Source organism: Xenopus tropicalis, chromosome 1, assembly GCF_000004195.4.
Source record: "Xenopus tropicalis strain Nigerian chromosome 1, UCB_Xtro_10.0, whole genome shotgun sequence".
Lineage (NCBI taxonomy): Eukaryota > Metazoa > Chordata > Amphibia > Anura > Pipidae > Xenopus > Xenopus tropicalis.
In genome coordinates, this window is record NC_030677.2 from 38,535,590 (window position 1) to 38,551,163 (window position 15,574).

General features: G+C 40.0%; 1 protein-coding gene across 1 annotated transcript in view; it reads left to right on the forward strand.

Moving 5' to 3' along the window:
• Positions 1-12,431, forward strand: part of atp10d (ATPase, class V, type 10D) — a 48,259-nt gene extending 35,828 nt beyond the window's left edge. Inside the window, exons 17-23 of the mRNA XM_012962563.3 lie at positions 261-337; positions 2,288-2,413; positions 3,394-3,594; positions 6,427-6,507; positions 7,620-7,724; positions 8,256-8,443; positions 8,958-12,431. Of these exons, the coding sequence (XP_012818017.1) occupies positions 261-337; positions 2,288-2,413; positions 3,394-3,594; positions 6,427-6,507; positions 7,620-7,724; positions 8,256-8,443; positions 8,958-9,207 (1,028 nt within the window). The 3' untranslated portion in view covers positions 9,208-12,431. The remainder of the gene's footprint in view (positions 1-260; positions 338-2,287; positions 2,414-3,393; positions 3,595-6,426; positions 6,508-7,619; positions 7,725-8,255; positions 8,444-8,957) is intronic.
• The last annotated feature ends 3,143 nt before the right edge of the window (positions 12,432-15,574 follow it).

The window sequence follows — 15,574 nt, forward strand, 5'->3', positions numbered from 1 at the left end:
GAGCCTGGGGAAATATTCATGGCATATAAATATGTATATATGTAAATAGGAACCTTTTATAGATTAATGTATGCTTTTTTTTTTAGTGAGGTGTTCCATTAGTGCAAATAAGTTTTTGCTGGGTATAAACACAAATAATATAATAAGAATGTATCCTGCCCATGAGCTCTGTTTGTCCATTAATGACTTAAAACATATTGGCTTATGCCTGTGTGGTTCTCTCTTATTTTGAACTTCTATATTTATGTTTTTGCTCTAAGGTGACGGCGCCAATGATGTTAGCATGATTCAGGTGGCAGACATCGGCGTGGGCATATCTGGGCAAGAAGGCATGCAGGTATTTGTTTTTTTCTTTCAGATGAGAATGTTGCCTTTGGGTTTAGCAACTTTGGCAGCAGCCTTTGCCACTTAAAATTTCACTTCTTCCCATGTGAAGTTTATGCCAGGGCAGGGAATTAGTCAACAGCTGGAGGTTGTGTGGCGGGGCTCTGGGATCATTGGATTGCTGGTTAACAACAGGCTTCTACCAAGGCAGAAATCTAAATTAATTACAGTTTATTAGGAACTTCATGATGTGACATGACATATAGGTTTACTATATGACTATGCAGAACAAGCCAACCATTGTTCTCAGCGGACCATATACCAAACCTTAGGGCAGTCCTGGAGCACACGTATCTGTGTACCTTTCTCCCCACATTGATGGTTACAGTCAGGGTCAGTGGAAGGTGATTGGCTCCAATAAAGCACTAAGATACTGTAGGTTGTCTTATTGGTGCCCATTTCCCCTTACCCATGGGGATAAGTTTCATAGTTCAGTATTAGAATTTGCAGTTGTATTAATGACAAAGATACAAATTTGCATGCAAAATGTTACATTTTCCAAAGAGGCTTACAGTAACAACATTTCTAGGTTATATGAAAAGCAGCAGTCAAAGATACTTGCAGGCAAGCCTAAGCTGTTGTAGTGGGTTTCTTTTCTGTGGTTCAACCAAACCAGTAGGTGGTGCTCTTCCCTTTTTAAGGCATAAGTATTTTCTACCTATTTCTTCAGTTGCATAATACTAATGTATATTTGCCAACTTGCAGCTAATGCTGACAAACTTCAGCCCTGGTCTCCTCACGTAGTCAGCCTTGAGATTGCAGGGAGTTGCAGTTTGCTATCAGCTCAATAACTTAACTGGTGATGTCACAGAATGGATTGCCAAAACTAGATCTGTTTTAATTTTATCTAAATGCCAAGAGAACTGGAACAGAACAGGAATGTATAGGTCTGGCAATCTGCTGACCCTGGAGTCTGCCAGGGCATGATGGGAATGGACGAAGAAAGAGCAGAAGCTCTAGATGTTCTGCTTTCATTATCAGAAATACATTTTCTATTAGAGTGTGCCCTACTGGCATGCACAGCCATAATTACAGCAGAAAAAGCTTGGGTGTTCCTGAGTATTTTAAGTAGCTACTTATTATAAACTAGTGGGACTAGTATTGCCTGAGAGAAACCGTATATATAGAACATTACAGTTAAGTGTGTGTGTTAGCAGAATCAGGGAGGAGTCCAGTTATTACATAAACTGCTAAATAGAGAAAATAAAAACATTAACATTCAAAAGTTTTTGTTAACGTGTTCCTAAGGGCCTTCTTATGTATAGTAATCGGTTAACCCTCTGTGGAAGATGAAGATGTTGGGCACAGTTGACCTTCACTATATATAGGTATATGTTTAAGTAGTACTAATTTATTTATATAAAACCACTTGTTCTGCAAGGTGAAAGTAAATTGCAAAATGAGCGCTAGATATGGTGCTTACAAGATGTGCCCTCCAGCTCTGTCCTTCAGCTTTACAGGGGGCCTCTTCTGTCCCGATTAATCACTTCCAGTTGCCTTTACACTTCTATAGATCTTGACTGACTTTAGCTTCACAGGGACATTATTATAGAATTGCACCATTGCGCCCACATGAACACAGTGTGGCTAAGTTTACATTGAAGCTCTCACATCCATGTCTGTACGTTATGATCATGTAAGGGTGAACTGCCTAGCAGCCATAGTGTACCTGAAAGTTACTGGGCACCCATAAAATCTGTTTTGAGCCCGTGAAATCCTTGGAATCAGAGCTAACTAAGGGTCATCTATACTCCATGGCATCCAGCAGCTGGTGGGTCTCTTGCTTAACCCCTGCCTAGGGAGTAGATAGGATACACAGGCCATACCCAGATTAGCAGTGTTTGTCTGAATACAACTTGCCAAATTTGTTAAATACCTAAACATGTATTTGAATTGTTTACAGGCAGTGATGTCAAGTGATTTTGCGGTCTCTCATTTCAAACACCTGCGAAAGCTGCTCCTGGTTCATGGGCACTGGTGTTACACACGGCTGGCCAACATGATCCTTTACTTCTTCTACAAGAACTTGGTGCGTATAGTTGTTTCTTGTTGCTTTTGAGAAAAAAAATGAAAATATGTTTTGCCTTTTCTTGTAATAATGGAGTAATATTTTTTTATTTTTAGTGTTATGGCACATGAAGATTTTGGGCCACTAAGGGTTGCCAGGAAAAAGTATGGCCCTGAAAAAACTGCTTAAAGGGCATGTCGACCCAAAAATATTTATTCCAAATCTGTATTGGTTTTTAAGTTATTTGTATTTCTAATTGCTATTAAAAGAAGTGTTTGTCTGTCCTTTTTCTACTCTCTGCTCCGGTGGTTCTGGCATTTGAAACAATGTAACACAACTGACAGACCTGACTTGCTGGAGGAGACTGGCATTTGCAACGTTGTTTAAAAAGTCATAACCAGGAGTTCAGCAAATGCTGCTTTCAATAGCAATTACAAATAACTTTTAAAACACTAAAAATGTGTAATAAATTTGTATTGGAAAGTTACTTAGAATGATGTTTTCTTTTATTAGGCAAAAAATAATTTTTTGGATTGACATGTCTTTCAAGGATTATCCCTTGTTTAACATGAGCGCAGTGAATTGTGCTTGTGCTGAACATACTTTTATGTTTCTGTTATTGTATCTGTTATACAGTTATTGAAAAGTCGATTACTAGATGACCAGTGCCCTGGGATAAACCCTTTGCTGGAACTCCTCAGTTCAACTGCTCATTTAGGCAGGGCCCCCTTCACTTCTTGGTAGCTTTGTATGTTACTCTGTATGTCCAACTTATTGTACAGCACTGTGGAATATGTTGGCGCTTTATAAATAAATGTTGATAATAATAATAGGTTGCACAGTTCCTAGCTGCCTTTCTCTATTTACACATATTGCATTTGCTTGTATTGTGTCCAGGAAGCTTAACATAGGAATCCCCTATAGATATACAGTCTCCTAGTGATTTATTAACTATGAGATACAGTGTTTTACAACTCAGTCTGACCTTTTTGTTTCCCCAGATGTTTGTGAATCTCTTGTTCTGGTACCAGTTTTTCTGTGGTTTCTCTGGAACAGCAATGACAGATTTTTGGATGCTAATATTGTTCAACCTGCTCTTCACTTCAGTGCCACCGATTATATATGGTATTCTTGATAAAGACGTTTCTGCGGAGACCCTTACAGCACTGCCAGAGCTGTATAAATCTGGGCAAACATCACAGGTAAAGCACAGCTTTCTCCTCCACAAGCATTTTATCAAATCCCATATATGATTTCACATAGACCTTATCCATTAACTCAGGTAATTGTGGTTTTAGGCGCAGCACCAAAAAAGGGTGCACAGCTGCCGACACAGCAACGATAAGAAAGACCTAAACGCTATTTATTAGCAGTAGAAAACTGATATTACAGGTATGGGATCCAGAAACCCATTATCCAGCAAGTTACAAATTATGGGAAGGCCATTTCCCATAGACTTTTATAAGATATTTTTCAGATTTTTCTCTGTAATAATAAACAGTAGCTTGTACTTGATCCCATATATGGTAGAATTAATCCTTATTGGAGGCAAAACAATACTTTTAGGTTTATTTAATTTTTAAATGATTTTTCAGTTTAATTAAGGTATAAAGATCTAAATTACAGAAAGATGCCTTTCCAGTACTCCAGACTGCTATTACAGTAGGTGCACCCTTTGGGACAAAGTAAATATACAATTTAAAGAGGTGGTTCACCTTTAACTATTTAGTATGTTATAAAATGGCCAGTTCTTTAAACTTTTAAAAATTTTTATAGGTTTTTGAATTTTGGCTTCCTTTACTGACTCTTTCCAGCTTTTAAATGGGGGTCACTGACCCTGGAAGTCAAAAAACTATTGCTTTTTGAGGCTTCAATTTTATTATTACTTTCAGGCCCTCTCCTATTCTTATTCCAGTTTGTCAATCAATTTACTGCTTGCAATTTGGACCCTGGCAACTGGCCAACTGTTACATTTGGAAATGAACAAAACCTAAATAACCACAAAACAAAACCTCAAAACCCAAAAACAAAAAATAATGAGTTTCAAAATGAAAAAAAGACAAATTGCATATTGTCTCAGAATATACTATGTATAACATACTAAAAATTAATTTAAAGGTAAACATCCCCTTTAAGTTGAGCCTACCTTCCACTAGCAAGTGCTTTGTTGGCTATGTGCTACTTGGCTATGCTAAGAATTGGCATGAATATGTTGCTTGGGTATTCTTGAAACTATGGCTGATATAGCAGTATTTATCTACATCTTTAATTTTTCTATAAGCTAAGGGGCCTCTGGCTCCAAGGGCAACTTGGACAAAAAAGTCTGCCAGCTGCCAGCACCGGATTTCCCCACAGGCAGTGGTTGCTCCACGCCTGCCATATCCAACATGGAGCACTAGGGACAGGACCCACAGAAATCTCCAGCCTGCCTAGACCCCAGTGCTTCGGTTGTGAGCAAAGTTTAGGTGTGGCTGGGCAACATACCACCCCTAAATCTGTGCTGCCCTAGTCCCAGGCCTTTGTGGCCTTGCCATAAATCTGGGCCTGACAACTGCTGTGCTATTTCTTTCTGCACCTTCATTTTATATGTTGTATTTATTGGAGTAGGAGCACATGTGGTGTCTGACTCGCTACTCCTAAGTTTAGGGCTCAAACCAAATACCCACAACAGTTAGACATTCTCCTTTTGCCAAAACAATTTATTATGTGACTGTTCACAGGGGCCCCCCACAATAATGGAAGTCCTCACCGTCTTCCCAAAACAATGTTCCTTTTTACAGTTGTCTCAGTTTTTCATTTTTTTTTCTTATGCTAAATCCCATTAAAAAGCATAGCCTCCTCCTGTGCAATCTCACACTTCTTTAGGGGAAACATGCCCTGGGGTTTGATGTGGCGTGAGTGAAATGTGTGGGCCAAGAGCAGCCCTACATGATTGTATAACCAGGAGGCAGATTGGTGCTGTGCGAGGGACATTTCCTGCTAAGTGTTAGCATTACAGACCCAGGGAGAATGGTTTTCATATCTCCTAGGGCCGCTGACACGGTGCCAAAGATACACTTTTGCCTGCAGGCTTTCCTGGCTAATAGTGTCATGTTCCCCTCTCATCTTTTGCTCATTTACTGCTCAGCAGTCCTCCCACCTACCTCCCACACTCGCTCGCTGTTCTCATGGATATCCAACTTCTAATCCTCTCAGTTATTTGAAACACACGGCTTGCAATATACAACTTGGGAGGAATTACTTATAAAGGGAACATAAACCCTCCACATAAAAAATATATGACTTGCCCATTGGCAACATATAGAGCGTTAGCAGGTCTCCTTATTCCAGTGTTTGAATGCTGCCGAGCAATGATTCTGAAAGTTAAAGGGGTAGTTCAAAGTTAAATTACTTTTAGTATGATGTAGGCATATTCTGAGACAACTTGCAGTTGGTTTTCATTTTTTATTTTTTTTGTGGTTTTCGGTTATTTAGCTTATTGTTTAGCACCTCTTCAGTTTAGTATTTCTGCAGCTGACTGGTTGCTAAAGTTCAATTTACCCTAGCAACCAGGCAGTGGTTTGAATGTGAAACTGGAATATGAATAGGAGGGACTAAATAGAAAGATAATTAATAAAAAGCAACAGTAATAAAACTGTAACCTTATAGAGCATTAGATTTTCTGCCTGATTGAGTCAGTGACCCCCATTTGAAAGCTGGAAAGAAGCAGAAGAGGAAGGCAAATAATTCAGAAACTATAAGAAAGAAATAATAAAGACAAACTGCAACACTGCTGGGAATAGGACATTCTATGACACAGTGGTCCCCAACCTTTTTTGAAGGAAAATTTATCCAAGGACCGGAGGGAAAGGTGCGCATGTTTATGCGCACTGGGAGCTCATGCGCGGCTTTATGCACACTGTTTATTTGTGGGTTTCGCCGTTAAGTGCGTTATTTCATGTAAGGGAATAGATCCTTCGTGCATCTGACAGTCTTTTACATTGTAGGCCAATATTGTGCGCATATTATTAGTGACTTATTCTTCTGTTTTGCAGGCTTATCGCTCATCGACATTTTGGGTTACCATTCTGGATGCATTTTACCAAAGCTTGGCATGCTTCTTCATTCCATACTTTGTAAGTAGCTTCAGAATTTAATATATACGCATACATTCTCTGTCAAACCTGCTAACTTATTTTCAGGGTTATGGCAATGGGGGGAGAGACGATTAATTTTAAGGTGAACAACTCTCTTCCCACTGTGGATTTTCATGCGTGCAATTTCACTTAATGTTGGATTTTATTGCAATCTGGTAAAGTGGTTTATATCTGAGGAATGTCACACTTGCCTGCCAGGGTACTGGGATTTTTTTCCTTGTGGGCCCTGGTCTTAGTGGGTCCTTTGCCCTTTCTTGAGCACAAAGCATTAACTCTTCTACCATTTCACTGATAAAGAAAACCGTTTAGGAGTCTGTAATGGGTCAGGGAAATGACTGAGGCCAAATGTATTGCAACAGATAAGCAGAAGTATCCAGGAAGGCTGGTGATTATATCGGGCTGTTGGAGCACCAGCTGATGAGGTTTTTATATCAAATTTTCTGGTGGGCCCCTGGTGCCCCAGTCTGACACTAAGGAAGGCTAGTTAGCCAAAACATGCTGTGCCACAAGTGTGGTGGAGAATGCCACTGTCCACATTCACAGATAGGGAACGGATCATACAGTATAGCTACTCAAATAGATTTATATGTGTGTGTGTACAGGTCTGATAGAATGGGTGGGGGAGTCGGCAAGCTGGGTTTGTTAATCAGCCAAAAACTGTATAGTGACTGTGAGCATTATGTGCCTGTGTTAGGTTTATAATGTACAAATTAGGCAAAAACAAGGTGTTAATTAAGTCCAGACCTACATAACAGTTTGCTGACAGCACTTGCTTTAATCCCACACCTCCACCCATTCGGTTTTTATATAAGAATAAAAAAATAACCCGCCTAAACTATGTCTGTTTTCTATTTTCTGTCAGCATGGATAAGTCTTTAATAGGGGGGATACGTGTCGGAAATATATTGGAAACATTTCATATGTCCCTGTAAATGTTGGCACAAGGTGCCCCTGCCCATCACAAGAAATATATATTTAGATAATCGACACAATGATAAACAAGTCAATAAAATTGTATTTGTCCATTTTTGCTCTTATTTTCCTAGATTTCATGTTTTGTTTTTTATTTTATTTTTTATTAATTTCTCCAGGCTTACATCGGCTCTGATTTGGGCATCTATTCCTTTGGCAACTTCCTGATAACTTCAGCACTTTTTGTGGTCCTATTACACCTCCTAATTGAGAGTAAAAGCTTGGTGAGTTCCTGTGCGGAGAGGGGGAAGGAGTGAATGGGGTCTGGCAGGCCCTGGTTTCTGCTGGAACTGCTCTGGGCACGTTTTGCTGTGTTTTTGCTTTTCTTTGTCTTTCCTGGTTAGGGATGGAGGGAAAGAGAGAGTTCTTAAGCTAAACTGTTTTTTTGTTTTATAAATGTGAGTTAAAGCTAGGTCGTATTGAGAAAATGTGACATTTTAAGACTTGTATCCATAATGAACGGATGGGTGGGGAAGGGCTTGCTGTTGTTCATTTTTGTTCAGTTAACCACAAATCAGAAAACAGGTATGTTGGCAGTTCTGTGACGGCACGGTAGTGTTGCTATCGGGCCTGGACTGGGATTCAAAATAGGCCCAAGCATTCCAAGTACCCAGAGACCCAACCACCCCTCCCAGAATCCACAGATTGCCAGTCAGGGTCTGGGGGTGTCACTATAACCAAACATAGGGTTGTGAGTCACATTTGCAAGGTGAAAGCTTATTGTTAATTTTAAGTCAATGTTTTGTGTGTTTCAGACATGGATTCACTGGATAGTGATGGGCGCCAGCATAGCAGCCTACTTTGCCTTTTCACTGGCATTCGGAGCAGTTTGTATCAATTGCAACCCGCCTGCTAACCCATATTGGATTGTGCAGAACCATGTCAGGGATCCTGCCTTCTATCTTGTTTGTCTTTTATCCATTTTTATTGCATTACTTCCAAGGTATGTTCTTCTGTGTGTGATATTAATTGTAATAATTATATAGTAACACAAGGGCTGATTGAACCCTTTCAAAAATATATTAATACATTTATTTTCTTTTGTATATTAGAAATAATAAGACATGCACATAGAATTCTATTCCTGTTTAGAGAAACAAGGGAGAAGTTCCAAAGATATTTTCTCTAAAGATGTTTTTACGCTCGCAGTACCCATCTGATATTAGCTGCCAAATCCACCTCGTCAGTCAGAAACTTATTAGCCCATGTATGGTGGCAAATGGATGGCTAGTAATTCTATGATTTTATGTTGGAACTGTTTCAGGTTAATTGCCGCCCTGTGTTTGGGCTACTTAAAAACGCTGTAATCAAAATTCCTGGAATCTCCCAGTGTGCAATAGCCATTGTATGAGCTTTAGGAGAAGATAAGAAGGATTATGGGAGAATGCATGCTTTAAAACTTTGTGTGCTGTAGATTTAATTTATGTCAAAGCCTGTGTTTTTGTTCTCAATTGTAGGTATGTATGCAGGATATTTCAAGGAACAGTCTTTCCAACACCACAGCTGCTAGCCAAAAAGCTGGACGTCATGTCACCAGAGGAACGCTCCCGTGCCCTTAAGCGTTGGAGGGGGGGACAGTCACTTAAGGGCAGAAAAGCTTCACAGCACCTAGAGCCAGCAGGAGGCAGTGTAACTACTAAAGAAGAAGCTACTTGCATGCTCCCCGGAAAACAAGCATCCTTCTCTCCGGAATATGTTGAAGTGTGAGAGCAACAAACTATTAATGCTGGCCAGACAAATGGGCAGGGTTATCACAGCACCAGTACCATCTCCCTGCTCACTTTCTGTTTCCAGGAGTTCAGGAACTATATAAAATAACTGATGCAGTTGGTGGGGGGGGGGGTTATAGAATAACAAATGCCATTTAGCTTAGTCTGTTTTACAGGCAAGTGCTATTTGGTACCAGGGCAGTCACTGCATTTTATACAGGTCCATATTTTACTGTGACCAGTGCTGCTCGTTATTCAGTGTTTAAGAGGCTTTAGAGACATGTAGCCCAAACCCAGTGCAGGTCATTAGGATTTTGTTTCTGTTTTTAGGAATCTAGTTATTTCTATACAAGTGTTTTTGCCTTTTTAATTCTTCAAAAACTTTGCAGTGTTAATTACTCTCCGGAGGATTTTTACCTGCTGATTAACAGTATTAGCTCTTTTTTTTTTTTTTTTTTTTTTTTAATTACTGCAAAAGTTGGACACTATGCTACTTCCAACAAGATTTTTATGGCCCCAGACTTTGCAAAAAAAAGAAGCCATAGAATCCTTTTTGTACAACAAGACTTAAATGCAGTTCAGGAAATGATTCTGTAACATATCCAATATTACTACATGGACTAAGATGCACGCGAAGATACAGCAGCCTGGGATAAATGAATTAATCTCTGCATTTTTTAAATTTTTTTTATTTTTATTTATTTATTTTTTTTTTAAATCTTAAGGTGACAAGTACCTGTTGTCATCCCAGCTCTGTCCCTTGGGGCTCATCCAATACTGTCAATCACAATACAGGGAGTTTCAGTGTCTAACCATCTGCCAGTAAGCCCATGAGACTGCGGGGAGGCCTAGAGGGATGTATAAAATGAATTTGATTGCATCCGGTTTTTTTAATTGCATAGCAAAGGGTTTTTGCACTACAGTTTACCAGAGGAGTTACAATCACAAGTTGGCAAGCCATCACAAGTTTATCCCTCTTCCTATAATAAGCTTTCAGTTTAATAAGACTGAATGGAGTTAAGGGATCTATTCCCTAAATGGCACCCGTCATTGGTTGGTTTTGCTATGAGAGAATACAGCTATTAAAACCTCCCCCAGACATAGAAGTTGCTGTCTTTCACTGTTTTTGTTTTTCCTGCTGCAAGCAAGGCGCTAATGCTGCAAGTCCCGCACTGATAACAGGAGAGGGTGGTTATATTAAGTGATAATTGTTATGCAAAGGTGTCGGCTAGTTATCGCCTCCGACTTACAGGGGACATGGAAGCAGTTCAGCCAGATTGCTAAACATTACAAGGTCACACCTTTAGGCTTTGAGGCAAAGGCAGGTCAATATAAATTCAAAGCAGGTCCTCTATTACATCCCCCTTTCAAACATTTTACCACCTTAGCATTCATTTATTGCTTTTATGAGCAGCATCAGACTTTGGTGTCCAGGGGCCGTTACCTCAGAGCCCCCGAGCCAAGGCTGCAGCAAACAGAGTACCCCAGTCCCAGACAGGTAGAAGGCTTGGGCAGCAGAGCCCACCATGTTTTCTTCTTCTAGTACCCTTTCAGCCTAGCCCAGCTCTGTTTGAGTAGGATGGATCATTGATCTGTGTTTGGCACTATAATTTCCCTGCGGTCTCTGTAGTGGGAACACTGGAAGACAAGTATTTGCCAGGGTTTAAAAAAACTCACTTGTCAACAAAAGTGCTCAGATTCTAATGATTAAGCTAAGGAACTGCCCTCTGAGACCACTTGGGAGCAAACTAGAAGCACTGTACTGGCCTGTATTCCAACAGCTCCTTAGCAATTGTTAAAAGCTTGGGTGGGTTTTCATGGCTGTGTCCTCTCCATCGTGTATCCACATTTAAACACACTATAGGGGTAATGTAATAACAGGTGCAAAGTTTGCTATTGGTCTAGCAACTCATAGTTGCCAACCAGCCAGTAGTATTTACTGGCTGGATGTCTAAAATCAAGAATGAATGGTTGCTATGGGTTACAAGACCTGGGCATACTTTGTGTCTTTTTTACATTATACTTTTCAGGTTAATTAAAAATACATTGGCCAAACTGTATTTGTGTTTGATCTACTTACTGCAATTTAACTTTCAATCTAAACATTTCCTTATGTATAGTGCCAATGATTATAGGAACTTTATTGCCAGTGTCGTACCTCCTACTGCAAAAACCAGTTATTTCAATGAAGAATAACAAGCAAAATCCAGGTGAAAACTGTATTGCCAACAGCCCTGAGCTCATACTATATCAGCAGTTGATCATTTAGGGAATAATGTTCCCCTCTCTATTGTAAAATACAAGGGCTTATGCTTATATACAGGTCATGAAACACTGGGGGGACTTCTAATCTCATATTAGAATCTCAAGAACAGGTGATACTTTTTTTTTTTTTTTAATACCTAAGTGTCATGTGACATCACTGAGCACTGATTCTAACTTCCATAATCAAATGGTATCTATAGATTTTTCTATATACTTTACCAAACCAGAACTTATTTCATTGAAATACCCGGTAATCACTTTTTCTTTAAATTACATATTTTTCCTTTTAGAAAGTGACCTTACTGGCGCCGATTTATTTAAATGGAGATATCCCTACTATAACTAGCATAACTAGTGGGTGCTAGTAGGAAAATAACATACTACATTCTCAGGGCTTTCAGCAAAATAATACTCAATATTTTTGGATTGACACCTCAGTGTCCAGGGATTATAGATAATGTTTCCTTACTGTATGTTGTGATTCTTTTCTTTACTAATACTTTATTGCCGCATAGTAAACTCCCCCGGGACACAATTCCACTGTCTTTTTAAGATTAGTTTTCGGTTTTATCAGAATTCTGTAGTTAGATATACTGCACTTATGACCCCCCCCCGGGCATGGCAAAGGCATTTCAAGGTGCAGAGCTGTTCTAATGAAATGTATTTGACTCTCACACTCCGTATCCTCATACTGTACTGTAAGCAATCGCATTGTCTGAGCGTGGCCTCACATTCTGGTAATGTATGGGTGTGTGCGACTAGTGACGTGTATGGCAAACAGTGTTTCCAGTGCCACCCAAACTCCTAGGAAAAATGCACCTTACCTTTTTAAGCAAGTTGTGTTGTTTTTATAAAGAAATCTTTTTTTATACTCATTCTGTTTATATGTTCACATTTAAGTGCTTGTATGCATAATATTTATTACTGAGAAATCCAAATAAATTAGTTTGCTGTATATTTTGGATCGGTGGCTCATTCCTGCGACTAGAGGGGTAGGGTTGGTGTGTCTGACTGTGGTCGAGCAGAATTACCCATGTTAAGTCGGCTGCAGTTTTTAGCTGAGGGCAATTGAGTTTATTTGCTTCTGGGTAAATGATCGCACTCCAAAACATGGTTTAGACTGATGGACTTAACTGGTATGCAGCTTTCGGCCAAGATATGCAAGTGCAAAGGATTCTTTCTGCAGAATATATTGTTACAGGAATGATTGCTATATATAACATAACACTGCTACTTTAAACTTGATGAGATTTTTGTTATTTAAGTAAATGATACCCTGTGTCCTTTTTCTGCAACCTATGCTCACGCCAAGGGTTAATATTAATTCCTACTGGGTACTCGCAGTGCTAAGCAAATTGGAGCAAACTTCATTTGATTCCCATGGAGGTACTAGTGTTAAGCATTTACACCCCCTGCCCCACCAAAGTGCCATATTACTGTGTGCCACCATGGGAGAATTACCCCCCCCCCCCCAGGCCTGAAGAAAATGTGTGACCCACAGCACTTATGTTCTATGTCAGAATCTGCGATGTGTAGTTATGAGCGAATCTGTTCCGTTTCGCTTCGCCGAAAAATTCGCGAATCTTTAAAAAGATCCGCGAAACGGGGAAAATGTCGTGCGACAAAAAAAATTTGTCGGCCGCGGCTATTATTTTGTCGCGCGGCTATTGTTTCGTCGCCCGCAGCTATTATTTTGTCGCGCGGCTATTGTTTCATCGCACACGGCTATTACTTTGTCGTGCGGCTATTACTTTGTCGTGCGGCTATTGTTTCGTCGCACGCGGCTATTGTTTCGTCGCACGCGGCTATTGTTTCGTCGCACGCGGCTATTATTTTGTCGCGCGGCTATTATTTTGTCGCGCGGCTATTCTTTTGACGCGCGGCTATTCTTTTGACGCCCGCGACAATTCTTTTTTGACGCCGGCAAATTTTTCCGCAGCAAATTTTTTCATCCGTTTCACGCAACAATCCGCCAATGGCGAAACGCGGAAATTCGCCACGAATCCATGCCTGCCGAAACATTTCGCCCATCACTAGCGATGTGCCCTTTTTAATGGGCAAGTGTTAGAAGAGATGCAGCAGGCCAAGTTCATTGTGTATTGCCTAGTAGTCACTAAGGGAAATCGCAATGTGCCAATGTCCTTGTGACTGTGTTGGACATCCAGCTGACTACACTGCTATATTTTATAAATTTATATAGCACCAACGCATTTACAGATATACCACACTTTACAGAGATTATACATTATTCATATGCGTCCCTGCCCCAATGGAGCTTATAGTCTAAGGTAGAGTAGGGTCAGATTTGTTAGAAGCCAACGCAACTAAAACCAACAAAATCCACACAAGCACATGGAACACATACAAACCCCTTTGCAGATAGTGCCCTGGATGGAATTAAACTCAGGACCCCAGTTCTGCAAGGCAGAAGTACTATTCACTATATTTGAAGGAGTAGCCAATTGCTTTGACACCTTACCTCAGGGATCCCCAACTAGTGTCTCAGGGGCAACATGTTGCTCACCAACCCCTTGGATGTTGCTTTCAGTGCCCCCAAACCAGGTAGTTATTTTTGAATTCCTGACTTGGGGGCAAGTTTTGGTTGAATAAAAACAAGATTTACTACCAAATAAAGCCTCTGTAAGCTGATAGTGTGCATAGAGGCTGCCTAATAGCCAATCACAGCCCTTATTTGGCACCTCCATGAACTTTTATGGTGCTTGTGTTGCTCTTTTTACATTTGACTGTGGCTCATAAGTAAGAAAGGTTGGGGACCCCTGCCCTACCTGATCACTGATCAAGGAACCAATGTAGCTAGTGCCCAAATGAAATGTTTAATCTTCCCCATTCACCAAAAAGACATTTGCATGGTTAATACATTTGTTTTCCTACATTAATACAAGCTGTTGATCTGTGGCAATGGAATTATTGTTGGTATGTAAATGTTTGTTTATGGCTCATCACAAATGGTTTCACTCGGCTGACCTATTACCGGCAATTCATTTGCCCATTGTTTGGGCTGGCTCTGTGTTGGATGATGAATTTTAAAATTAAAATAACACCAGAATGTAAATAAAAATGTCACACCAGTCTGAGGGGACTAATATACAGTATGTCTAGAAAAGCATAAGGTTTTCCCGCACTCTGCACTGTATTTTAATTGCTGCTGCATGCTCACAAATAATTATTTCAGACCTATTTAATACATGAGTTTGTGTTCTACTAGAGGTGACATACATTTTATTTATATCACACAGCCAAAAGTATGCAGGCACTCCTTCTAATTATTGGAATTGGCTATTTAAGCTCCACCCATCATTGCTGGCACAGGTGCCATTATATTATACAGCGACATTCTTGTCATTCTGGTGTTTCCTACTTTGTGGCAACAGTTTGGGGCAGGTCCTCTCATGTTTTAGTAGGATAATAACCCTGAGCTCAGTGTAAGGGCAGTGCACAATGGGTTTACAGAGGGGGGGCGGATAGAGACCTCAACCCAACTGAACAACTGTGCCGTGAATAAGAACATACGGTCTGACCCTCAAAATCAATTCCCATCACTTTACGAATGGTTGGAAGCAAATGCCACAAACAATGTTCCAACATGTACTGGAAATCCTTCCCAAGGGAGCAAAGAAGCAAAGCAGCAAAGAGTGATGCATAGTACTGATATTAATTGCACTTTAATAAGGGCGACCTGAAATCAAAGTTTCCAATTGGATTTGCCAAATAAGGAGACCTGTTGTATTTTTATTTGTTATTGCCCATATTGATTTCATAACAAAGGCAAAACACAGTGGTTTTATTTTGCACAATTTTCATTTAAAAAAAATGAAAAAATTGGCTCTTAAAGTTAACGGAGGTGGCTCTTTGCCGCCCTTGGTTACTGCCTTCTTCCTGCCCAGGAGCGGCCATGGTCCCAAAGGTCAGTGTTTATAATAGTATATATCTATTCACTCTATTCATTATATCAATCACTTTTATTGTTGGTTGCTTTGCTTTAGAAGATTTACGGGCAGATTTACCAAAATGTTCTATTCATTTCAATGGGATTTATAGTAGCGTATTTATCAACGAGTTCACCATTTCATAAATACACT